The following is a 25,568-nucleotide window of genomic DNA, read 5'->3' on the forward strand; positions in this document are numbered from 1 at the left end:
TGAGGGTGAGTGAGGGTGAGTGAGTGAGGGTGAGGCGTTGAGGGTGAGTGATGGTGAGGGTGAGTGAGGGTGAGGGGTTGAGGGTGAGTGAGGGTGAGTGAGGGTGAGGGGTTGAGGGTGAGTGAGGGTGAGGGGTTGAGGGTGAGTGAGGGTGAGGCTGAGGGGTTGAGGGTGAGTGAGGGTGAGGGATTGAGGGGTTGAGGGTGAGTGAGGGTGAGGGTGGGTGAGGGGTTGAGGGTGAGTGGGGGTGAGTGAGGGTGAGGGGTTGAGGGTGGGTGAGGGGTTGATGGTGAGGCGTTGAGGGTGAGTGATGGTGAGGGTGAGTGAGGGTGAGGGGTTGAGGGTGAGTGAGGGTGAGGGGTTGAGGGTGAGTGAGGGTGAGGGGTTGAGGGTGAGTGAGGGTGAGGGGTTGAGGGTGAGTGAGGGTGAGGCTGAGGGGTTGAGGGTGAGTGAGGGTGAGGGATTGAGGGGTTGAGGGTGAGTGAGGGTGAGGGTGGGTGAGGGGTTGAGGGTGAGTGGGGGTGAGTGAGGGTGAGGGGTTGAGGGTGGGTGAGGGGTTGAGGGTGGGTGAGGGTGGGTGAGGGTGAGTGAGGGTGAGTGAGGGTGAGTGAGGGTGAGTGAGGGTGAGTGAGGGTGGGTGAGGGTGGGTGAGGGTGGGTGAGGGTGAGTGAGGGTGGGTGAGGGTGAGTGTGGGTGAGTGTGAGGGTGAGGGATTGAGGGTGAGGGGTTGAGGGTGAGGGGTTGAGGGTGAGGGTGAGGGGTTGAGGGTGAGTGAGGGTGAGGGTGAGGGGTTGAGGGTGAGTGGGGGTGAGTGAGGGTGAGGGTGAGGGGTTGAGGGTGAGTGAGGGTGAGGGGTTGAGGGTGAGTGAGGATGAGGGGTTGAGGGTGGGTGAGGGTGAGTGTGGGTGAGTGTGAGGGTGAGGGGTTGAGGGTGAGGGGGTGAGGGTGAGGGTGAGGGGTTGAGGGTGAGTGAGGGTGAGGGGTTGAGGGTGAGTGGGGGTGAGTGAGGGTGAGGGTGAGGGGTTGAGGGTGAGTGAGGGTGAGGGGTTGAGGGTGAGTGAGGATGAGGGGTTGAGGGTGGGTGAGGGTGAGTGAGGGTGAGTGAAGGTGGGTGAGGGTGAGGGGTTGAGGGTGATTGAGGGTGAGGCGTTGAGGGTGAGTGAGGGTGAGGGGTTGAGGGTGAGTGAGGGTGAGTGTGGGTGAGGTGTTGAGGGTGGATGAGGGTGAGTGAGGGTGAGGGTGAGTGAGGGTGAGGGTGAGTGAGGGTGAGGGGTTGAGGGTGAGTGAGGAGGAGTGAGAGTGAGGATGAGTGAGAGTGAGGGTGAGTGAGAGGTTGAGGGTGAGGGGTTGAGGGTGAGGGGTTGAGTGAGGGTGAGTGAGGGTGTGGGATGAGTGAGGGTGAGTGAGTGAGTTTACTACCTTAAAAATGTATGATTTTACTACAAATGTACGTAAGTGAGCTTTTGGGTGTCAGGGTTGCCCCTGTGTTTGTGCATATGGTCTGTGCTCGAGAGGATGAAACACAGCTGTCCGGCCTCGTTGAGCGCTAGATTGCAGTATTCCCGAGACGCTAGTGCACAAAGCTTTTGGCGCCAACATGTCTAAATGAACTGAGTGCCGTATTTATGACGTCACACCTATTAACCCGCAGTCGCTCCAATGAATAGAACGTAGGGATCGTTTCCTCTAAGGGCACTATACAGATGTTTTCATTTATCTACTATGCTTAGTGCCTGGAAACTTCCCTGGCAATGTGAGATATATATTGACGAGCAGATCCCGTCACTGCGAGTGGAATGGTTCACTACGAGTGTGGGGATGGAGACAAGTGCTGGGGGACTGTGGTCACTGCGAGTCGTGATGCAGGTTGGGGAAGGAAGAAAGTGATGAATTGGAAGCGGTGTGCAGCTTCCCACAAGAGAGAGGTTAGTAAAGCAATCTAATGCTAGGGGAGCAGATACACGGGAGGTTTCAGATAAAAACCTACCTTGAACCATCAAAGAGACCCCTTGAAGTGCGCGAGCCTCCCTGCAAGTTGCCTGTGGTGCTGCAAACGTCCATTGCTCTTGTCTGCTGAGAAGCGAAATCTGCCATGTCGCTAAGCAACAGCCACATGGAGACAGCAGCACGAGAACACTGTGGTCCGTCCAAGGAATCCAGCTTACGTCATGGGCCAGAGAGGGGATGTGTTCATGGCGCTCTAGTCACACCGTAACATCCAAGTGCGTTCACCGGGAGAGAGGCGGCCACAGCTTCGAAACACGGCCTTGAAGGGGCGACTGTGGGCTGGAAGAAGACGGCATGGGCTGGGAAGGCGGGCGGGGGATTGGGGTGGGGGGTGAGGTGGGGAGAGGCAGAATGAAGCAGGCGGACAACAGATCGCGGAGGAGAAACGATCAAGGTAGAAAGAAGAAGGATTCAGAAAGTTAGAACACTACAAAGTAAGTGACGACAACATGGGGGAGCGGAGGGGATGCGCATGTAGGCACTTTGAGGACCACAGCCATTAATTAGTACATCAGCATACACGAACAAAACATGAAAGTCCCTAGATGCAAAACTGAACAACAAAACGAGAGACGCTATGAACAATGCTTATGGAAGAAAGCCACGTGTCCAGGCAGTTCGACTAAACAGCAAATAGTTATGCTGAAGGCAGGCTGCCACACAACAGCTAAGTTGAACCAAAGAAAGCCCTTCGATCACATTTCCACTACTACTGCAATACATTTCCCCATTTGAAAGCTCCACACGTGAGAAAAACACAAGAAAACATCTCAGAACAAAAAAAATACCACATTTCTCATGGATGTGCAAAGCGGCATGTAGATTAATGCAGGACTCCTAGGGGTCTAACGGACACATTACAGCTCCCACTGACTCTAGTGATGTGCTATATATTTCACTTCGTCTCCGGAATGGATGCAGCTCTGGAGCCAACAAGAGGAAATCAGGGGACGATCGGGGGTGCAAGGGAAATCGGAACCCCGGCAGGAGAAGATCAGGAGCTAGGAAAAGATCGGGAGGCGGAGAGTTGAGGCAGGCAGGCAGGCATGGGAGGGGAAGAGGAGGGGGGAGGAGAGCGAAAGGATCGGAGACACGGCGGGTAAAATAAACAAAACAAAAAAAAAGCCGGAGGGAAGAGAGGGGAGGGGGGAGGAGAAATGCGACACGGCGGGAAGGGGAGGGGGCGGAACGGGGGCGGAGAGGGGAGAGGAAGATCAGGAGCTAGGAAAAGATCGGGAGGCGGAGAGTTGAGGCAGGCAGGCAGGCATGGGAGGGGAGGAGGAGGGGGGAGGAGAGCGAAAGGATCGGAGACACGGCGGGTAAAATAAACAAAACAAAAAAAAAGCCGGAGGGAAGAGAGGGGAGGGGGGAGGAGAAATGCGACACGGCGGGAAGGGGAGGGGGCGGAACGGGGGCGGAGAGGGGAGAGAGAGAGTAGGCAAGGGTAAACAAACACGGACGTGCACGCGCCCGTGACTTTTAAGGTTAATGCGCATGCGCATAAGCTTAATGCGCATGCGCATTGACCTTAAAAGTCACGGGCACTGCAAGGAATCGCCACGATTCCTTGCAGTTAGATAAAGAGTGGATGAGCCCCTATAGTCTCGCTTGCTCGATGCGCATGCGCATCGACAGGCGAGACCTAAAAATCGTCACCCGTGAGTTTTTTTCACAGCTAGTTACTCTCACTTCAATTCTGCTGCATGAATATCGTAAGTGGTGGTACTTATATATTACTTTCGTCTTCAGCCACATAAGGATGACGTTACGGGAGTGCTGTCTCGAACACGAACAGTTACAAGGTCTGTTTTCACTACGGGTCGCATTTGAATTGCACACAGGCATATAATCTTTTATTGGCATTTTTTTGGTGTTCCTCACTTTATTGCACCATTACACATTCTTTTATGACACGTATTTTGTTCAAACTGCCAGCACACAGTCACGCGTTCAGCACTGAACCACACGTGTATACTAACAGCTGATGGCGCTGTTACTTCATGAACTGATACCCAGTCTTATCAATTTTGTAAACATTGAGCTCCTAATGAAGGGCAGTTGCCCGAAATGCATTGGGCACAGGGGCACATATACCAGTGATTCATCAGCATGAGAAAGTGTAACTGTTGTTATGATGGAATAACACAGAACATCCAATCAATTCATTGAAGCTTTGAATAAAATTTTAAGAATTTCTTTAAAAGTATCAATTGATTGATTTTGCTTTGTTTGAGTGCTGGCTGGGGGCGTCCCTCATGCATGAGGTCAGCGCATCTTTATATTCTCAAAACTATCCTCATGCTCAGGAGGTTTTACCTACCAGCACCACCTACCTTTTTAACTTAACCAAACTATACACCGAGGAGTGAGTCCGTTGTTTTGATTAGTTTACATTTCATTCTGTTCAGACAGCCACTTATGAGGTTGAGAGTTGTCCTACCTTTCCAGGGTGAGTCAGGGCTGAGCTGAATAGACCTGGGCTGCATTCAGAGTAGGAGGTGGAGATTTCCTTCACACCTGAATGGGCCTGGTCTGCCAAGCACAACGCTGTCTTCACCTCCTGCCAGGAAGCTGCACCAGAGAGGACAGAACTTGTTTTTGCTGGGGAAAGAGCTTCTGTGCACTAGAGAACAAACATTTACTGTATAGAAAGAGGGGCCCAGACTTTTAGATCACTTCTGGGAATCAAGAGGTACCTTTGCCAAGGAAAAGAGATGGAGAAACTGAGGAGGTTTGCTATCTGGGGTTGGCCTGTAGAGGCTACTTTCTGCCAAGGAAAGGAGAAGGACTTTGCTGCGTGCTGTGTCCCCTGCTTCAGGAAGTTCTCTAAGGGCTTGAGAAGAGCTTACCTCCTGTTCTGAAGTCTGAAGGACACAAAGACTTCACACCCAGTCACCCCATACTCCTTTGCTGGTAGTTCTGACCTGCTGAGAGGTGCCTGCCAGTTTTCTGGACCTCTGGAGGTTGTTTTTGGAATGGAAACGGCAAGAACTGTGAAAATTGACGCATTGCCTGTTTCTGACGCATCTCAGTGGTGCAATAAGAATTTTCCTACGCATCGCTGCTGCTGAAGAATCTATGCAGCCACTGCTCACGTCTGAAGTTTCTGCCGGAGACTAATTCTGTGCACCGATCTCCGAGATCAGCGTACCGATTCTGAAGCAGGCCCGGTTGGAGAAGAACCGACACATCATACCGGATCATCATGCATCACAACGAAACGTCAAGCCTGTTGCATCGTTGAGGGACGCAGTAAGAAACCGATGCATAACCTCCCCACGCAGAAAGAACCGGAGGCATCACCTCCTCTCCAGTAAGGAACTCTGAAACTGAAACTGTAGAATCTTTATAGTAATAGTGTGTGTTGGAATCTCTGTGCTCCTGTTTTTAAATAAGAATAACTTAACTTTGCTGCTACCACCGTCTGGCATTTCGTGGCTGGGCACTTTTAAATTCCAATCTGGGGGAATTAAGTTGTGGCCCTTCTTTCGGGGTCCGTGGGGAATTATTTTATTTTTTGTGCATTTCTTTTGTGGCTGGGGGCACCGAACGCTGTTCTGTTCTGCCCGAGTCCACCATTCTTACTCTAAGAGCGGTCTAGTTGTTCAGACCTGGCGCCTATTAAACGAGACGCTACGCGAGAGCACCACTGGCGCGCCCAAGGCAAGCCCGTCTGCACCCGACAGCTTACCGGAGGAGTCCGGAGCCGGAAACGCCGCCAGTGACGTGGCCTAACCGGGTTTTCCATTTGTGTATAGTAAAGTGGAAGTATGCAACATCAGGGGCCAGGTAATTGGATACTGTCAAAATGGTGTGAATTGCGTGACTGAAACCCCGCTGTTTTGCCACAGGTGTAATTGGGAAGCAGACCCCTCTGGCACCAAGGGGAGGGGCGGTAGTGTGATTCGGCGAATAAGGGTGCAGCTTTGGGCCCGGACCCGCGAGAGAACAGCTCGCTAAAGTTCCATCTTTTGAACACCTGCTCTATAAAAAAACATGGAGCCCAATTGTATGATCTATTAGAGGAGTCTAATTCCGATGTCATGTTTGTAACCAAGACTTGGCTGAATGACGGCTCTAATCCTACGATAGCAGGGGCCATTCCTTCGGGCTATCAGATCCTGAGGAAGGATCGCCCTGAAGGGAAAGGGGGTGGAGTTGGTATAATTTTTAAATCTACACTGTTGTGTTCCATTCTGCCGGCTCTGGACATCGATGAGGCAGAAAGTCTTAGTTTTGTGATTACCATATCGGACCATCAATCCATTGCGGGCATTTTGGTGTATAGGCCACCAGGTAAGGGTGGGTATGTTCACAGAGTCACTCTCCCAAGCTATTTTCTCCATCTCGGTGAAATTCAGGCACTCTCTTCTGATAGGCGATTTTAAAATCCATATGGAAGTTCCCACTGACCCGGAGGCCATTCGGTTGCGTGAATCTCTAGCGATGTTGGGCCTGGCTCCATATATTCACCATCCCATGCACGTAAAGGGATCAGATATTTTCCAGCGTGAGTACTGAAACAGAGGCTACCCAACCTCTGGTATGGTCGGACCACTATCTACTGAGCTTTAAATTTCTGAAGTTTGCAGCCCAAGCTCAACATAGGGAGATTCTCCGCCCTGAACCTTTTAGATCTCTAAATCAGGTTGCTTCTGATAGCCTAAAGAGAGCCCTGGTCAAGCACCCTATTTCCATCTGTAGTAATTCAGAAGTTGATGCTCCTGGTCTGGAGAAATGGCTGGAAGAACAGGTCGGGGTATTGGCCCCCCATATAACGCGGAAATCCACTAGTAACCGTGCTTCCGCACCATGGTTTACAGCGGCACTCAGGGAATGTAGAAGTGCGTGCAAACGCCTTAAGAGAACCTGGCGATCTTAGTACAATCCCACGGACCGAGCCATTTATAAGCAAGCTCTTAAAGCCTACTTTAATGACGTTCGGGCTGCAAAGAAAACATTTTTCACCTCACAAATAAAAGGGGCTGCGAATAAAAGTAAAGAAATGTTTAGAAATGTTAAAGACTTCACATCTCCCAGTGCTGTTAGGAAGGTTTTTACTCCCACTTCTAGTTGGGTGCATCGGATGGCTTGTTTTTCCGGATCCAACAGTAATTTGCCCTTAATGGCATATCCGGGACGGATATAATGCTGGGCGACTGGCTACAGGGATTGAGCTGTGTACATTCCCAATTTCCTCCCATCCCCCTAGAAAAATCCTTGGATATCATGACTTCCTTGAAGTCGGGTTCTCCGTCTGACCCCTGCCTAGCTAGCATTCTGCAAAAGATTGCAGAACCTCTAAATCCTGTAGTCAATTTAGTTCTCAATTCATCTCTTGAACATGGATCAGTACCGAGCTGTTGGAAGAGGGCTAAAATTATTCCCCTCTTGAAAAAACCCAACGCTGACCCAATGATCGCATCCAATTACAGGCCTATTTCTCCGTTACATTTCTTCTCTAAGGTTTTGGAGAAGTATGTTAACTATGTGTTACCAGATTATTTAGAAGATAACCATGTGTTGCACGACAGCCAGTCGGGTTTCAGAGCTACCCTCAGCACGGAAACAGCTCTACTTGAGGTCTCTGAAACTATTAAAGTTAAAATGGACAAAAGGGGTAGTGTTATTTTAATATTGCTGGATCTCTCTGCGGCCTTTGACACCGTGCCCCATGATCAGCTTCTGCATAGGTTAGCAGATTGCGGTGTGAGGCGCACGGTGCACAATTGGTTTGCTTCCTTTCTTTCGGAGCGACAGCAGGAGATCTGCTCTCCACCTTTCTCAGGCACTATTATCCCAATGCAAGTGGGGGTCCCGCAGGGCTCTATCCTGAGCCCCACTCTCTTTAATATGTATATGGCCCCTCTTGCTTATCTGGCAGAGCGGTATGGAGCAAAGATCATCTCCTACGGCGACGATACACAACTCCTGTTCACTTGTGATAAAGAAGCGAGCTTTCGTGGGGGGGCGGGGGAGGGGGGAGAGAAAAAATTGTCTAACGGAGGTCTGTGCTTGACTGCAACTTAATGAGCTAAAGTGCAATTCCGAAAAATCTGAAATTATTTTTTGGGGCTGTACCCCTTATGAGTACTGGAATGTATGGTGGCCTAGTGATATGTCTCCTCCTTCAGCCCCAGTTAGCTCGATGAAGAACCTAGGAGTCAAATTGGACTCTAGCCTGGCAATGAAGGCCCAAATTCAAGCGTCGCTGGCACTTGTTTTGGCTTGATAAAAAAGGTAAAGAATTTTCTTCCTCTCCTTCCGATGGATTCCTGTAAAATTGTGGTGCAAGCCTTAATTACATCTAGGCTGGACTACGTGAACATCTTGTATCTGGGGTTGCCTGAGTATTTGCTCAACCGGCTGAAGGTTGTGCAGACCGCTGCTGCCAGAGCTATACACCAGAACACGTATGTCACCCCATCTGAGAGCCCTACACTGGCTCCTGTGAGGAAGAGGGTTCAGTTTAAGGCCTAAGTGCTTGCCTATCGTGCCTTCCATGATACAGGTGCAGTATATCTGAGGAACAGGATCCAGTGTTACCAGCCTCAATGGATCCGTAGATCCTCCAAGCAATCACTCATGGTGATTCCTAAGTTTACGAAAGCTGGGATAGGAGGAAGGTCATTCCAGGTTCAAGCGAACGGTTTGTGGAATGAATTACCTTTACATCTTAGACAGGCTCACGAGTTGCTGTCGTTTAGAAAACAACTGAAAATGTGGCTGTTCCAACAATAATTACTGGTCGGGCGATTCTTCAGGAAGCTTCTGTTCTTGAGATTAGCGCCGGGACACTCTTTGTGAGTGTACGTGCACTTTATAAATATTTTATTTTATTTCATTTCAGGAACTGATGCAGCACCTCCCCTGCGCAGCAGTAAGGAACCAACGCATCATCTCCACCTGAGCAAGGAACCAAAGCATCACCTTCCGTGAGTCTAAGCAACCGACTCATCACCTTCCCTGAGACCCTTTTTGCTTGCATTTTTTGACACATCCAAGGTACTTTGTGTACAAGTGTTGCATCTCAAATTTTCTTTGAACAGAACTATTTCTACCCTTTAAGAATCATATTTTAGTAATGTATTGTAGATTTTTGTCGATTTGGTCATGTTTTGGTTTAGATAAAGATTACTTATTTTTCTAAACTGATGTGGTGTCCATTTGTAGAGTTTTCACTGTATTACTGTATGTGTTCACAAATGCTTTACACACTGCCTCTGCGATAAGCCTGTCTGCTCGTGCCAAGCTACCTTTGGGGTGAGCAGGGTTTCTTTTATAAGTTTATCCCCCCTTACACTGACTAGGAAGAAGGGTCCCTACTTTGACAAAGGTAACTACTTCTGCCAACTAGAGACCCCCATTTCGAACAACTTCCTTGTCCGAACACAAAATGATCTTAGACTGTTCCGTCGACAAGTCCATCGTCAGTGGTAGTTTTGATGTCTCCTACAACAGGGTTGCTATCAATGGCGGCCTCGTTGTCAATGATGCAGTTTTTGTCACTGCCGACTATGTGGTGGGCTTTTTGACTGTGGTTGCTCTAAGATAGCAGATGTAGAGTTTTGAGGCCTAGGAGATGATGTCTTAGTGCTGGTGTCTTTATTCTTCTTCCGATCACTAGAATGTTCATCATGAGAAGAACATATAGGAGAGTGGTCCTCTGAAAGGCCTCTCCATCTCAGCACAGAAAATCTAGTTTTAAACTTAATCAGTAGAAAAAGGCTCCTCCAGGATATTTTAACAGTGCTACATGGAAGTTAAGTAAATAATATAAATTATTATACTCTTCAATGCACATAGTTCTAAGGTAGGGGAGATGGTGGTCTGCATGCTTTCTGACACAATCTCATGCACCGCATTAGAAAATGTACCCTAAGCCCCCACAGCACCCTCACTGTGGAGGCCTAGTGAGGGTGCTTTACCAAGAGTTCATCTTCTAGACAGGCCGTGGAGGCTACACGGCCCTAGCCTCTGAAGCTATGTCCCTAATCAAGCTAACTCCTATCAAATCACTTAATTTGATAGCGGTTAGCCTTATTAGAGAGCGAGTGATAGAGGAGTTGAGTAAAAGCGGTGAAGAAGGGAAGGGAATAGATTTCAGAAGAGACAAAAAATGGGGGGAGGTGGGGTAGCAACAATACAACAGCGTCCCAGGCAATGGCACAACCATATAGTTACTAAGACGGATATGTCAAGTTTTCTGTTGGCGGGTTGGGCACTGAGACCTAGTGACGGTGGTAAGTAGCTCTGCATGACTTTTCATGCCTAAGCCTCAATCTTCATAGATTATGTTCTGAATTGCTACTGCCTTCTTCACCCTTCTCATAACACAACTATCTCCTTGCTCCTCCAATTTCTCATCCAACATTTCAGGCTACATTAAAGCCTCTTTACCACCCCTAAATTATTCCATACATTAGCTTCATTCAATTGTACTTTTGTCATTTATAAGCCACCTCAGAACAATGGTACAAAGATCTATAAAGTGAATCATTATGCTGTGTAAAAAAAATGCTGTTAATTACACACAGTCCTTGATTAAACATAATAGCATACTGAGTACATGCAGTACACAGCTCAGCTAACTACAACTCATTTTGAATGCAGTTTTAAAATAAAGATTCTCCAACTCAAACATTGTCTTTTTACTCTTATATAATCACAATATATTTAAGTTACAACCGCACCCTCATAGATCCTTTTGTAGGGAATTATGTAAAAGAGCTACTGGACTTTGACAAATGCTCATGGTGAGAAACACAGGTCCTTAATTTTAAAGGATATATTATAGAGCCTACCAGCAACAGCATTCCTTTAAAAACATTCCATATACGTGAGAACATATCGCCCCTATTTAACCTTCACACCCGAGTTTGAGGTCTCTGTTATTAGGAATTTATATACCAATACCTGATTAGCGCAACTCTGCTAGAGGAAAATAAAAATTTGTTTTAAGCATCCACAAAGAAGCCTTATATTGATTTACTTCCAAAATTCTAACAAACACTGATAAAGTGTTCTATTTTTTTTACCTTACTATAGAACCAGACAGTTAGTAAAATAACAAATTATATGATACATGACATGAAGGTAAAAATGTCACAACTATTTGTAGGAGTGAAGACAATTACTACTTCAGCTTGAAAAGCAGGGTTTTCCTAGCACAAGTAATGTTGAGTTTACCTATGTACCAAGCATTGCTCAAAATCCTCAAACTGGTCCACAGTTGTCTCTTAACTGAGCTTCCCACTCATAAAAAGTACCTGATCTGAAACTCTCCACAGATTCAGTGTTGAAAGTAGGCAGCTCAGGAATAGCAGCGATAGGTGCAGAGGGAGCAAAGCCAGGCCCTAGGTCTGCACTGTACATGAGATCATCAGCAATGCCAGGTAGGTCCGGGAGGTAGGAAGGGACATCAATTTCTGGGACCTGCCCAAGGTCAGGCACATAGAAGTAATTCTCTGCTGTCTGAGTAGATAGGAGAAGTTGAAAGAAGAGAAAAACATTAGTTCTGGCACCTGGCATTAAGGAGTTCTGTAATAAACAAGCACCAAGAAAAAAAAATGATAAATTCATCATAGCCCACATGCACAGAAAATGTTTGTCAGAGAGCTGTATGACAAAGCATAGAGAGCTGGATCTGCATGGCTCCTATAAGAGGGTTCCATTTTACAATTACAGCTTTAATTCATGTAAACACCTCATTTTGAACATAGTATTTAGCTGTGTGCATTATTAGGTTTACAGAAAAGCACTGGTTTTACTCCGATTTAATGAGTGTTAATGCTGTTTGTTGCAGTGTACAGAGTTTCTAGCCTACAGCACCTCAACCAATCATAGACTGCTCCACCTAGTTACCATTTCAAACTAGAAAGTAGCCCCTGGTCCCCAGATGAGGGATTAGGTTACAAAGGCCTGTGACACCATAGGCAAAAAAAATGTTGACAAAACTGAGGCTCGTAATTTCTGAATTACCATGTTATGTTGTGTTGTGTTCTATATTACAGTATATGTTTCATGGATTTGTATAGCGTGCTTGTCACTCGCTGGGTATCCAGGTGCTGGAGTAGATGAGTAGGCTGATTGGGCTCCTAGTTGAACAGCCAAGGCTTCAGTTTCTTGCAGAACTCTAATAAAGATGGGGAGGTATGATGTGGTGTGGAAGATAGTTTCAGGATATCGAGGCCATGTAGGAGAAGGAGCATCCTCCTGAGTTGCTTCTGCGGATGTGGGGTATTTGCACGAGGTCAAGTGGGGCTGAGCGAAGTTGCCTGGTGGGTTGGTGGAAGTCGAGGCAGTGCTTAAAGTAGGCAGGTCAGATGTTGTGGAGGGCTTTGTATGCCTGGGTGAGCAGTTTGAATTGGTATCCCTTCTGGATTGGAAGCCAGTGTAGTTCTCGGAGGTGAAGCATGATGGGTGTGCTATGTGGGATGTTGAGGATGAGTCTGGCGGCGGAGTTCTGGGTGGTCTGGAGTCTTTGTATTAGTTGATTTGCAATGCCGGTATAGAGTGTATTGCCGTAGTAGAGTCTGTTGATGAGGTATCAGTGGAAAGCCACTGAAATATTTTGCACAGTATACGTAGGATGAAGAGGCAGGATGAGGCAACCGCATTTAATTGTTTGGCCATCGCGAGTCTGTCGTCCTAGTTGATGCTAAGGTTTTTATCGTGAACTGTGGATGTGGGTCCCACCTCGGTTGGCCACTAGGAGGAGTCCCATGGAGAGCTCTTGTTCCCAAAGGCCAGGACTTCTGTTTTATCCATGTTAAGTTTTAGGCAGTTCTGTTTCATGCAGTTTGCTCGGTTCCTGGGTTCGGAAGTGTAGGGAGAAAGCCTAACTAGCTGGGTCTGTCAGAGCGAAAAGACACCAGCCATGGGTTTTTTGTCAGGAGAAATATGATTTCCGAATATTTCCAGTTGTCTGGGAAGGTTCCACTTTGGATGGCAGTGTTGATGATGGTGGTAGTCGGTGGGACCTGATCAGAATTCCACCTAGATATGGTGGGGGCAAGGGTCAGTGGACGGTTCTCATTATTGCAGTGGTGCCTTCTAGAGAGACGGGTTTCCAGTTTGTGATAAGGTGGTCTGATTTGGTGGAGGTGGGCAGTTGGTGGAGGTCTTGTGTCTTGCGTTGGGGGTCGAAGTTGCTGTAGATCTTGAGGATTTTGTTGCAAAAGAAATTGGAGAGGTTGTCGCAGAGGTCTTGTGAAGAAGTGATGGAGTTGGTGGCGGCCGGCGGATTGTAGAATTCTTTGAAAATGTTGTAGATATCTTTGCAGGATTTGGAGATATTTTTAATTCTGGGAGCTAGGGCCGTTTTTCTTGCCTCATTGAGTTGGGTGTGGTATTTCCTGAACGTGGACTTGTGTTTCTTGCAGTGCTGTCCTGGCTGGTTCTCCATTTTCTCCCCAGCTGTTTGCAGTCGTGTTTAAAGTTTCGAGGGTATTTGGTGTACCAGATGGGTTGTGTGTTGGTTCTTGAATACCTGACATACTGCTGGTGACTAAGGTGTCTGCACCAGTAGTAATATAGTTGTGGAAGGACTGCATGCAGGTCACCAATGAGGTTTAATTGGTGGGCATTGAGGGTGTTCGGCCAGTCTATGTCCATTATTTTGTTCCAGCTATGCCGGAGGTGGTTAGTAATCTTGGCTGTGAGGTGTGTCAATTAAGAAGTAGATGATGGCGTGGTAAATGTAAATGTAAATGTATTGGCATTTATATAGCGCACTACTTACCCGTAGGGTCCCAAGGCGCTTCGACCGCTGCGAAACCCTTCCTGGCTTCCCTAAGAGATGGTCCCTTAATGGGTATCTCCAGGGTGAGACCAGGCATCCCCGGCGGTCTGGTGGGGCCGTTAGTGAAGATGAGGCAAGCTAATGCCCAGAGTTGCCGAGTGTGATCGCTGATCAGAGTGGGCACCGAGGCGAGAGAATTATCGAGTCCGCTGACCCTGGTCCAGAAACCTGCCGCGCCGGGAATCGAACCCTGGTCCCAGGCCGTCCTCTGCTCTCGGGTCTGCCGCCTCTAACCAGTGAGCCACACTACTTCACTGGTCAAGTGAGAGGAGTGAGGTGGCAGAACTTGACCTTGCTGGTGGCTGTGAAGATGGGGTCGAGGGTGTGTCTCCATTGTGGGAAGGGCCTTGGACAATCTGGGCGAGTTCCAAGATCTCAAGGCTCTCAAGAAGGCCGGTGCAGTTGGGATCTTTTCGGTCATAAAATGGAAGTTGAGTTTGCAGAACTCATTCGAGCTGTTGGCAACAGGGTTGATGAAGTCTGTGAGGAGACTGCTGAACTTGGAGAGTGGATTGGGGGGCGGGGGTTAAACTATGGTGTCTTTGATTGTGGTGTGTTTGCCAGTTTGTAGTTGGAATTGCATATGTTGAAGGTTAAGTTCTCGTCAGTGGAGGTGGTGCAGGTGATGGAGTTGTGGTTAATGGTGAATCCTCCTTCCAGCTTGTTCGGACTGTCCTGGCGAGAGATCTTGTAGCCCAGTAAATGGCTGTGGCGATGGTGGGTGCAGATATGGGGTTTAGCCAGTTCTCTGCCAGGAAGAGGGAGTCCGAGGAGTACGTATCAATGGTGTCCTAGATCTCCGATCTGCAAGATCTGATTTTGACAAACATGCATGCCAGACAGGACGAAGCATGTGTGGCGCATGGGATGAGTATGTTGGTACAGGTGAAATGGCGGCAAGTACATGAGATAGGTCATATGTGGAGCGAGATGTGGCACAGAAGCCGCTGTTGTTGCAACATCTAGTGCTGAGTGCATGCAGAAGGGTGGCGGTGTAGCAGCAGTGTTCAGTCAGGCCAGGGTCTGTGGTGCTTGGCATGGACCAGGCATAGACAGGCGCAGAGGGGCTTGCCTTTGGCGCAGTAGCATGGCGGCGACCATTAATTCGGTCCTGGAAGGGGGTAGTGGGGGCAGAGTTAGGGCAGAGAGGGGCACAGGAGTTGAGAGAAAGCATGTGGGAGATGCAGATAAGAAGCAGGTGTGGTGGGAAAGCGCGACGGGGAGGTAGGCCGCAGGAAAACGCAAATGAAACCAGAGGAGAACGGGCACAAAGGAAAAGTGGACACAATGAAAATGGGCAAAAAGAGGCACAAATAGGGATGGTTGAACAGGACTGAAACAGGCAGCAGAGCCCATGCGCATAAGCTTCCATTTTACAAGTTCACGTCTAAACTGGACATCTTTTTGGATAGTGACTTTTAACATACTTTGGACGTACATGGTAACATACTTAGAAAGTGTTCTGCTTGCAACACGTGTCTCTTCTGTAAAACTTATCTGTGCACTGCGTTTCTTTCATAGATTCACACACTTAAATTTTACCCATCGTCATGGTGGGAGTACCATGATAATCGCAATAGAAAAGCAATGCTAATAGATGGGCCTTAGAAAACCCCTTGAAAACAATAGAAATTGTTAACCTATTGACCTTGTTTTAAAGCTTCCAAACTTCAGCCAATCAGAGCACTCTTCCTCTACAAAGCCATATTGCCTCAGATTTCGAGCACAAGTGTAATACCCAGAGGATAAGAAGTGAAATAATGGTGAACCTGAACGGGGAGGAGGGAGGGTTGCATGTGACTCTATGAAAGATATCAATACTTGGAGAAACCGAGTGTAGACGTAACTTGCTTTTTATCCAGTATGATTAGTTCATAGATTCACATGCTTGAATCAGAGTAGCGACCAGTATCAAACATGTTTCGAAGTTAGTTAACCTTAAATATGATATACTGACGAAATAATGTTTTCCCTAAGTACCAATATATATCATAAACGCATAAAGGCAACTCTTAAAATATAACATTTGAACATCTGCAGAACTTCTAATCATATATTTGCAGAGTTTTATATAGCGCTGGCTAGACCCAGAGGTATATGACACCCTACATGTTTCAATAAGCGAGACAGAGAGCGGGAAAAGAAATAGGAAAATGAAACCTGTTATCAAAGCCTTAAACTTGCATACCTTATGAAAACAGGCGTGGTAACGCAGCTTTTCCAACTGCCAAATCAGCTTGGTGCCACAAGTTTATTTTAAGCAGTAGTGGTTCGTAAAAGTATGTTCATTAACCCATGTGGCTGCCCTGTAGATGTCATTGAGTGAAACCCCTGAAAACAGGGCCGAAGAAGCTGCCACTATTCTTGTTAATTGCGCCTTCATTTTCGTGGAAAGAGGCCTTCCTACTTTTTCATGGCACAATGCGATGACTGCAGCAAACCAACATCCAATACTGGCCATAGAGTGGGCTTGTTCTTTTCTGGGTAAGGCATAGGAGAATAAAAGTTGATTGAACAATTTAGTTCTGTCCAGGTAGAACTTGAGAAATCTTTTCACGTCCAAACAATGAAGATTTTTTTCCACAGGCAAGGATGGATTGGCAAGATAATAAGCTCATTGAGATGAAAAGTGGTTGACATCCTTAGTATAAACTTGGGGTTAGTTCTCAGAATTACCTTCTGCCCTAGAAACTGAAGATATGGTTCTTGGATTGTCATAGCCTGAATTTCACATATTCTCCTTGCGTAACAGAAAGCCAACTTTCCAGGAAAGAAAAGTTAAGTCGGCCTAGTGAATCGGCTCAAAAGGAGGCTTCATTAATTGTGATAAGACTGTATTGAGTTGCAAGAGCGCCGGAGGAGGCTCAACTGGCAGAAAGGCCAGGAACAGTCCATTCATAAACTCTTTAGTGAGTCTGTTTGACCACAGAGATAGCTTTCCTTTCTATCATCTGAATCTATCTGAAGATTGCCACCAGGGCAACTTTCACAGAAGCATGAGACAAACCTGACTTTGTTAGATGCAACAAGCAAGGAAGAACTTGTTCTGGTGTTGAAGACTTAGGATGCATCAAGTGAGAAGTATACCAAAGACCAAACATTTTCCAGTTTGCATTACAACATTTTTTTGTAGATTCCGCTTGGGCTTGTTGCACAATCATTCTGCAATCTTCACATTGATTTAGTGACTTGAATTCAATGTCGTGAGGAGCCTGTCAGTCAAATTTAGGGACCTGATCTGCGGATACAGAACTAGACCCTTGTTCAATGAAAGGAGATCCTCCGCTGGTTGGAATGTGAGAGAGCTGTCTGATAGGCAAAGACGGTTGGTGTACCAGTACTGTCTTGGGCAAGCCAGAGCTATTAGAATTAGACAGCACGGTTTTAGCTTCATCTTCCTGATGACCCTGGGGATGAGAGGAAAAGGCAGGAAGGCATGAGCAAACATCGTCCCCATCCATACCCGATTGAATGCATTCCTGCTGGATCCTAGTATAGGATATCTGCTGGCAAATATATTGCATTTATTGGGTAGCTGGGTAGAAACATAAGATCTAAGATGGGTTTTTCCCCATCGCCGGAACACTTTGGTCAGATTATATTGATGCAGCTCCCACTTGCAACATTGTTTGTCAGTTAGGCTTAGGGAGTCAGCCCGTTCGTTGAGTTCTCCTGGGACATACTCTACCTTTAAGGTGATGTTGATGAGCACCCATTCCCAGATATGTTGTGCTTGAGCTGAGACAACCTTTGATCTTGTGCCCCCTTGCATGGACAGGAAGAACATGGTGGTGGCATTGTCCGTTCGAACCAACACAGAACAATTGCCTAGCCTGGGTATGAAAGCCTGAAGACCGCATTCAGCTCTAAGAGCTGGATGTGGGAGGCGGCTTCCTGCACTGTCCACTTGCTGTGGATCTCCAGTTCTTGCAAATGATCTACACATCTCTCGAGAAAAGCATCTGTCGTCATCACTAGGTTAGGCCTTACCGGGATAAATGAGAGGCCCAGGGAAATATTTTTTATGTCCACCCACCAAGACATTGCCAACTTCATCAGATGAGTTCTTGAGATGGAATCCTCGAAAGACCCTTGATTTTGCACCCACTACTTTTTCATGCAGTCGATGCATTCATAAATGGCAATTTGTTATTAACGAGATGCAGGAAGACATCATCCCCAACATTAATTTGTACCTTTGTACTGAAGTGTACTTTATTGTTGACAGTAGTGTTGTGGTCTGGAGCCGTTGAATTCTCCCTCACGTAGGAAAGGCTTTTGCGGTCCTTGCGTCTATAACCACTCCTAGTAAGACTGCCGTAGTGGAAGGAGTTAGCGAGGACTTCTCTTTGTTCAATTGAAGCCTAGAGACTGAAACAGTTTTAGAAAGGCTGAGAGAAAGGTTGGTCCCTTTATAAGCCAGTTCTACAGGTAGGGGAATACCTGGTGGCCTGATCTTCTCAGAAAAGCCAACATTGGAGCCATGCATTTAGTGAAGACTCTTCTCTTGGGGAGGAGTGAAAGCCAAAAGGAAGCACCATAACCCCTTGCATGCTGATGACGAACCCCAGCCGTCATGCACTACGGTGCTCGTGTGCTGATGACGGCTGGGGTTCGTCATGGCCCGCCCCTGTTCATTTGTTTACCGCACAGGGGCGGAAACGGGCCAGCAGTGAAGGGGTTAAACTGATAATAGCACCCTGCTGCCTCAAAGCAAAGTAATTTACGATGTTTGGGGTAGATGGGAATGCGAAAATATGCATCAAGCAGATCTAGGGATGTCATGATATCTCCTGGATCCACTCGAAGAATTTCCTACAAAGAAAGCATTCGGAAGGAATGCTTCTTGATGAACTTGTTCAGAAGCCTTAAATCTATCACCTATCGCCATTTGCCTGCTTTCTAACTGAGAAGGAAATAAATTGGAATAGAAGCCTTTGTTGCGCTGATCTGGCAGGACTTCTATTGCATCCTTGGAGAGAAGCACACTGATCTGCTTCAGCGGCATCTAGGGGTCGGTGAGATGTTTTGCATGGTGGATAATTTGGAGGTTTTTGAACAAATTCCAGGGTGTGACTGTGCTGGATTACGTCTAACACCCATTTGTTGTAAGAAATGTTTTTCACCTTTTAGAGGATGTGTGTACTCTTTCGTAGCTGTCAGAGTCTGACTGAGCCTTTTCTCTTCTCTGGAGCTGGAGAAGTAGTCTGGCCTTCCTGTCTTTTACAGTGTTTGCAGAAAAAGTACGGCAGTTGGGACTTGTGTTGGGAATACAGTAACTCTTTGTGGGGATCTTCTGAACAATAGCCTGTATTTCCCTCAAGATTTACAAGGCCTAAAAAGCCTTTTTCTGGACCCCTCAGACATGTCCAAAATTTTGAGAAGTAATCTCTCACAGTGTACCTCAGAAGTAGCTGGAGGTACAATAAGTCACAAATATCTGACAGGTCAAAAGGTCAAAGCTGACTGAGCAGAGCTCAGGTAGACCCCTATCCCACTACGTGGAGTAAGAATTCGGAGGTATGGTGGCTCTGCTTCTGAGTCTCTGCTCTGACTGTCTGAAGTTTGGATGCTTTAAAATAAGGTCACTAGGTTAACAATTTGTATTGTTTTCAATGGGTCTTCTAACGTTTATCTATTAGCATTGCTTTTCTATTGATGTTACAGTGAGACTCCCACCATCACGACGTGGAAGATTCAAGCATGTGAATTTATGAAAGATATCATACTTGAGTAGCAGTTTTATCAAAACACTGTACATCATGTTTAAGAATAACGTACACTGAGCACAAGTCAAGTCAAGTCAAGTCAATAAATTTGTATAGCGCGCTACATACCCAGAGGGTCTCAAGGCGCTTCGAAAAAGGGAGGGGAATTATATGTCAAATATCCACGTTTTAAGTTGCTTTCTGAATGCTAGGTGGTTCTGAGTAAGGCGAAGATGAGTGGGAAGTGAGTTCCAGGTTTTAGCTGCCAGGTAGGAGAAGGATCTACCTCCCATGGTGGTTTTGTTGATGCGAGGTACAGTGGCAAGGGCTTGGTTGGAGGATCGTAGCTGGCGGGAGGGGGTGTAGAAGGACAGTCGTGTGTTGAGGCATTCGGGTCCGATTTCGTAGAGTGCTTTGTGTGCGTGGGTTAGGAGCCGGAAAGTAATCCTCTTATTGACGGGGAGCCAGTGGAGGTTTTTCAGGTGGCCAGAGATGTGTTCTTTACGCGGTATGTCTAATATGAGCCTGGCTGAAGCGTTCTGGATGCGTTGGAGTTTTTTCTGGATTTTTGCGGTGGTACCGGCGTAGAGGGTGTTTCCGTAGTCCAGTCTGCTCGTGACCAGAGCGTGAGTGACTGTTTTTCTAGTTTCGGTGGGGATCCAGCGAAATGTTTTCTTGAGCATGCGAAGAATGTTGAAGCAAGATGAAGAAACGGCGTTGACTTGTCTGTTCATCGAGAGTGAGGAGTCCAGGATGACGCCCAGGTTGCGTGCGTGGTCCGTCGGGATAGGTGCTTTTCCAAGGGCCTCTGGCCACCAAGAGTCATCCCAGGCGGAGGGGGAGGTGCCTAGGATGAGGGCTTCTGTTTTGTCTGAGTTCAGTTTTAGACGGCTGTGCTTCATCCATTCGGCTACTTCTTTCATTCCTTCATGCAGGTTGGTTTTGGCCGTGTTCGGGTCTTTGGTGAGTGATAGGATCAGTTGAGTGTCGTCGTCGTAGGAGATGATGTTGAGGTTGTGTTGGCGTGCGATGGCCGCGAGGGGGCTCATGTATACGTTGAAGAGGGTGGGGCTGAGTGAGGACCCTTGGGGTACGCCGCAGATGACTTCAGTGGCCTCTGACTTGAATGGTGGGAGGCGGACTCTCTGGGTTCTTCCGGTGAGGAACGAGGTGATCCATTCCAGTGCTTTTCCATGGATTCCGACGTTTCTGAGGCGTTGTAAAAGGGTATTGGCAAAGGGCCTCAGACATATTGCTAACTGAACCAGTTTTGATTATATAAACTGCTTCTAGGCTTCGGCTTGTCAGAGGAGCACTTCAATGGATTATCATAGACTTTTGCCTTTGTCTGACTGCCAGCCCTGCTGACTTCCATCACTATCCGAAAATAAACAGCGGCCTGTACTACACCAGACTGGTTTTCTGATATATCACATATACAGGTAAATGGTGATTTAAGCTGCTCCAAGAGACCCTAGATAATGCACTTAAGCTCTCTAGTGTACAGTCAGTGTTAGACAGGGTTAATATGATATATATTCATATAATCACTGCAACGTTATAATGGTTGAATTATTCATCTTCATCATTCTTGTAATGGTCGTAAAAATGCTTTGTGTTCTTCTACTGATAATTGCAGCTCATGTAGTTTACACAAGATTTCAATTGCTTCAATAAATGTTTAAAATGTCAATGTGTGCATTTAATGTGTCTCCCTTTGGGTATGCCTAAGGTAACCACAAAAGGGAAGATCTGTTTCCATGATTTCCTTGGGGGACTCAGAGTGGTCATGTTCTATGGTTGCAGACACCATCCGGTACCCTGTGAGGTTTAAGGGTCCAGATGGCGCACTGCGAGATAGCCAGGACTTAATTACCAAAAAAAAAAAACTAAAAACAAACACTTACCTTGGAACAGCCGGTCGCTGCCTCCCCAGTGTCCTCTTCCTTCTTCCTTTCTCTAGTCCGCCCGGCAGTAGGAAGCACCCGGCACACAGGCTCCCCTGAGCAATGCAGCATTGTGATTTGTCTGAGCGCTGTAGTTCGACACTCAGATGGGAAAAGGGAGCCATTGCATGTTCCTCATCAAGGCTGTGTGATGCAGTCTGGTGAGGATCATGCAAAGTGTGCATTAACTGTTTCGTCAGCCCAAGAGGGCCGACAAAACAGTTCATATGCCATTTGGGAATGCAAACCACTACTCCCCTGCTTTGGCCAGCCCCGGCCCATACTGCACACAGGCCACTAACTGCATGCAATAGGAAAAATAAAATGGGAATAACAATATATTATTGTCATTTTATTGTCCCTTTTTGCGCAGTGGGGCAACGCTCCACCATCTTAGCGGAGGAGCCACCACTGTCCTGAGTAAGTCAGTTCTCGGCATCAGTTCTTTGTGCCCCCTCATATGCTTTGTTCCTCTTCTCATGCAGTCTTGGTTGTGCCCATCTTCCACCACATCAAAGCAGGGCGATGCTCTTGCTTGATTCTCAATCCTATTCCTAACACCAGAGGTCGAATACTCTGTCCATTTGACTGAAGGTAGAGTGGTGTGCGTGTAAGATTGTAGTTTGCAGCACATATTGGCATTGTGGGAGCCACCTTAAAAGAGGTGGTGTACAACTCATTGTGTGGAAGTCAACTGAATGCAAACTTAACAGACTGGCACAAGCACAGTTTCCTTAACCTCTTTTGGTAAAAGGAAGGAAACAGCAGCTTATTTATACTCGGACAAGAACAAAGTCAATTTAAAATAACTGCTGCTGAAAAGGGAACGCAAGTATGGTAACTGACAAATTTGTTACCTGGGTAGACTTGAAAATCTCCATGAAGTTAGAGAGCACTATCCACAGCCATAATCCTTCTAGATTCGCCCACAATCCTTTCTGCCCTATATCACCTTCAGAATGCATTTTAGACCGTACATAATAAAAAATCAATAATGACTCAAATTAGGTCAATTATGTAGGCGCATTATTATTTTGAAAAAACAAGAACATGATGCAGGAATATGGACTGAGAAAACAGCAATAGCAATACTGCAGGGTAGAAATGGTTTTAGGTGCAAGAATGAACCATGAAATAGGTTGACGAGATCTAGAAAAGCTATGGTGTCATCCGGACACATGAAGGCACAATAAAAAGAGTTAAACGCCCAATGGAAATAGGTGTATAGATCCTATAATGGAAGACCCTACAAGACCAACACAATGAGATAAATGCTTCATAACCAAAAAGATATAATGTTATCACTGCAGACTAGGGAAGTTGAAAGAGGAACTGTCCTGTAAAAAATTAGTGATGGAGTTCAAATAGAATATCCTTAATTATTTAACATGGCTCTTCAAACCAAAACACCCAAGACAGCATTTCAACAAGCACTGCAATAGTACGGCATTGGCCACCAGCTTTTTGACTTAGTCAATGCTCTGGTTGTTTTGCCATCGTTTTTGTAAAACTTTTTTTTTGAGAAGCAAAAAGGAAAAAATATTTTTGGGCCATACTTTGTCATAGCATTTCCTGCAAGTGATGGGAACTCCTTTGTGTAAATGTACATTTTGTGAAAGAGCAGAACGCCATCCATCACAGTGATTTTTAGTCAAAGGCAAAAATGGGCTGATCCTTTACCCCATCCCATATGCTACAGTGGACAAAAGAAAAATGTGAATGACACAACAACAGACCAATGGATGAAGTTGGCTTGCTGAAAAATCCTATATTTATGTTCTAATTGAGCTACTAACCCTTGAATAAACCAGCATTGGCAAAGACAATTGGTCAGGCCTTAGCAAGCATTACATTTGTTTAGAAACCTATGACATAGGAAATAAATTTAAAACGAATACGTAAAAAGTTACACTCTCCAAAGGTGTTGTGCATATCTTTGCAAAAATATACATTAAAAAATTACCAATCACGAAAAAAAAAATACAAAAAAAAACATGGAATCAAAACTGATATTGGCCCACCAGCCATGGCATTGAAGTGGGCTGCTTTGTAGGCAGTTGTTCAATTGTGCACAAGCAATGCCATCTAATGAAGAAATCCATTGGCTTAAATGGGCTGCCCCATGCTATACTGGGTCAAAGTAAAATGTAAATATCAACTAAACTGGCCAATGAATGAAGAGGGCTGAAAAACGGTATAAACACAAATATATATGATTTTTTTTCTAAACATTATGCTGGCGAGACACTTAAAAGCTCGCTCTCGGCCATACCAAAAAAAAAATTCTGAATACAGACGTCAACCAGTGGGTGCGTAAAGGATTCCCCTATTTGATGTCATAGGGGAGCCCTTTACCCACGCGCTGGTTGACGTTTAAAAGAAAACAAGCATCTACAATGCAATAGATCTCACATTTACGCTGGCTTGAGCTATTGAATTGTAAATGACTATTGAATTGTAAATAACAATGCATTTTATTTGTTTTGTAAAACATAAATAAAAGGCATTGTCATTCACAATGCCAATAGCTTGAACTCTCGCAAATGTGAGACCCACTGCATTCCAAATGCTTGTTTAAAAGTGTGTGTTGGAGGGGGGGAGGAGTTGCAAACAGAAGGTAGCAGAAGGGACACAGAGGGGGAGGGTGTGAGGAAGCAAAAAACATGACACAGTGGGGGAAGGGGCACGGAGGGCATAGGGAAGCAAACAATAGACAGAGCAATGTGGCGGGCAGGGGGAGAAAAAAATATGAGCGAGAACAACGTCAAACTGGGTGTAAAGTACACCCTTGACAGGTCATCTGAGTCGAGGAGCGAAGCGAGCCCCCACTTTGGCACTGGAAAACTGCTCAGTAAAGTACTCCAGTACCTTCCGGTCAGGTTTGCGCTTGCAGCTGCGGGAAGAGGGTCTCCAAAGAGACATTTGCAGCCAAAGAGTTTCTACCTTTTTTTGGATCCATTTCACAGAGGAACAAATCAAGAAAAGAGGGCAACATTGAAGTCATGGTCTTTAGCAAGTGATAGGAGGAGCAAACCTAAATCATATTCATGTTTAACATCAAGGTTCGTTCAGAAAATAAACAGGCCAGATCTGGCGGAATTTACATCACGTATCTTTGAGCTACCTAAGGCATCGCTGAGTTGCCCCTCTGGTTCCCATGGCCCCTGAAGAGCTCCCCCTTTGCTACGAGTTAAACAGGCCGGTGGTCACAATGGCCATGAGAGACCCTCCTGCAGTAAGAGAAACTCATTAAAGAAAATAGTGCTTACAGACTGAAGAAGATGTGCCATGTTACAACCAAAGTAAAAGGGCCAATTCTCATGGGAAGTTACAAATGAAGATAAAGCGGCACTAAGGAGAGACTAACAAGCCTAATAACCAGAAGCCGGCATTTACAAAGGACAATAACTTTGCAGATCATATCTTTGCTGAATAGAAAATGTGGTGCCTATGATAAACTACATAGAATGACACTCTTGCAGGGGAACAACAGAGGGTATAAGCAAAAAGTCAGGCGAAAGTTTTAATAAAACACACACTTGTGTATAAAACAAAATGTCGGCAAATATATAAAAAATATAAGCACGCGTCAGCAGCCTCGGCTCTGTTCGAATGAACTCTCCTATGAGCTGCTTCTTTGCCAGTGCGTAGCAGATCTTTATACAGAAGATATCCACCTTGATATGACCCTTTTCTGAAGTGAACCCCACAAAAGAGTTGATCGTTCATCTGATGGTATTTGGTAGATCAATGTAAAACCTTAAACATCTTTAGAGTTCCAAGCGGTGGAGTCTCCAGTCCTTTTCAAGGGATAAAGCGTAGCGTAGCAAAGAATACTGGAGGAAGGATGTCTGGTCCAAAATGAAAGGGCATCACAATTTGTGACAAAAACACAGTTCTAGTCCGCATACTAGTTTGACCTGTAAAGATGTGGCGTGTGGTGGATGAACAATGAAGAGCCATTAGTTAAGTCATGCAACCAGCTGTGGTTATCCCTGTGAGGCAGACTGTTTTGAGAATCAAGAGATGCAAAGGACAGCTGTACATCAGTTCAAATGGAGTACACGTCAGGAAGGTGAGGACCAAACCAGGTTAGGGTGGAAA

The 25,568-nt window shown here is 46.2% G+C and overlaps 1 protein-coding gene across 1 annotated transcript in view; it reads right to left on the reverse strand.

Moving 5' to 3' along the window:
* Window positions 1-25,568, reverse strand: part of WASHC1 (WASH complex subunit 1) — a 472,355-nt gene that overhangs the window by 26,655 nt on the left and 420,132 nt on the right. The window contains exon 7 of the mRNA XM_086949478.1: window positions 11,277-11,481. Coding sequence (XP_086805604.1) covers window positions 11,277-11,481 — 205 coding nt within the window. The remainder of the gene's footprint in view (window positions 1-11,276; window positions 11,482-25,568) is intronic.

This window comes from Lissotriton vulgaris, unplaced genomic scaffold (genome assembly GCF_964263255.1).
Source record: "Lissotriton vulgaris unplaced genomic scaffold, aLisVul1.2 SCAFFOLD_1850, whole genome shotgun sequence".
In the NCBI taxonomy this organism is placed as follows: Eukaryota; Metazoa; Chordata; class Amphibia; order Caudata; family Salamandridae; genus Lissotriton; species Lissotriton vulgaris.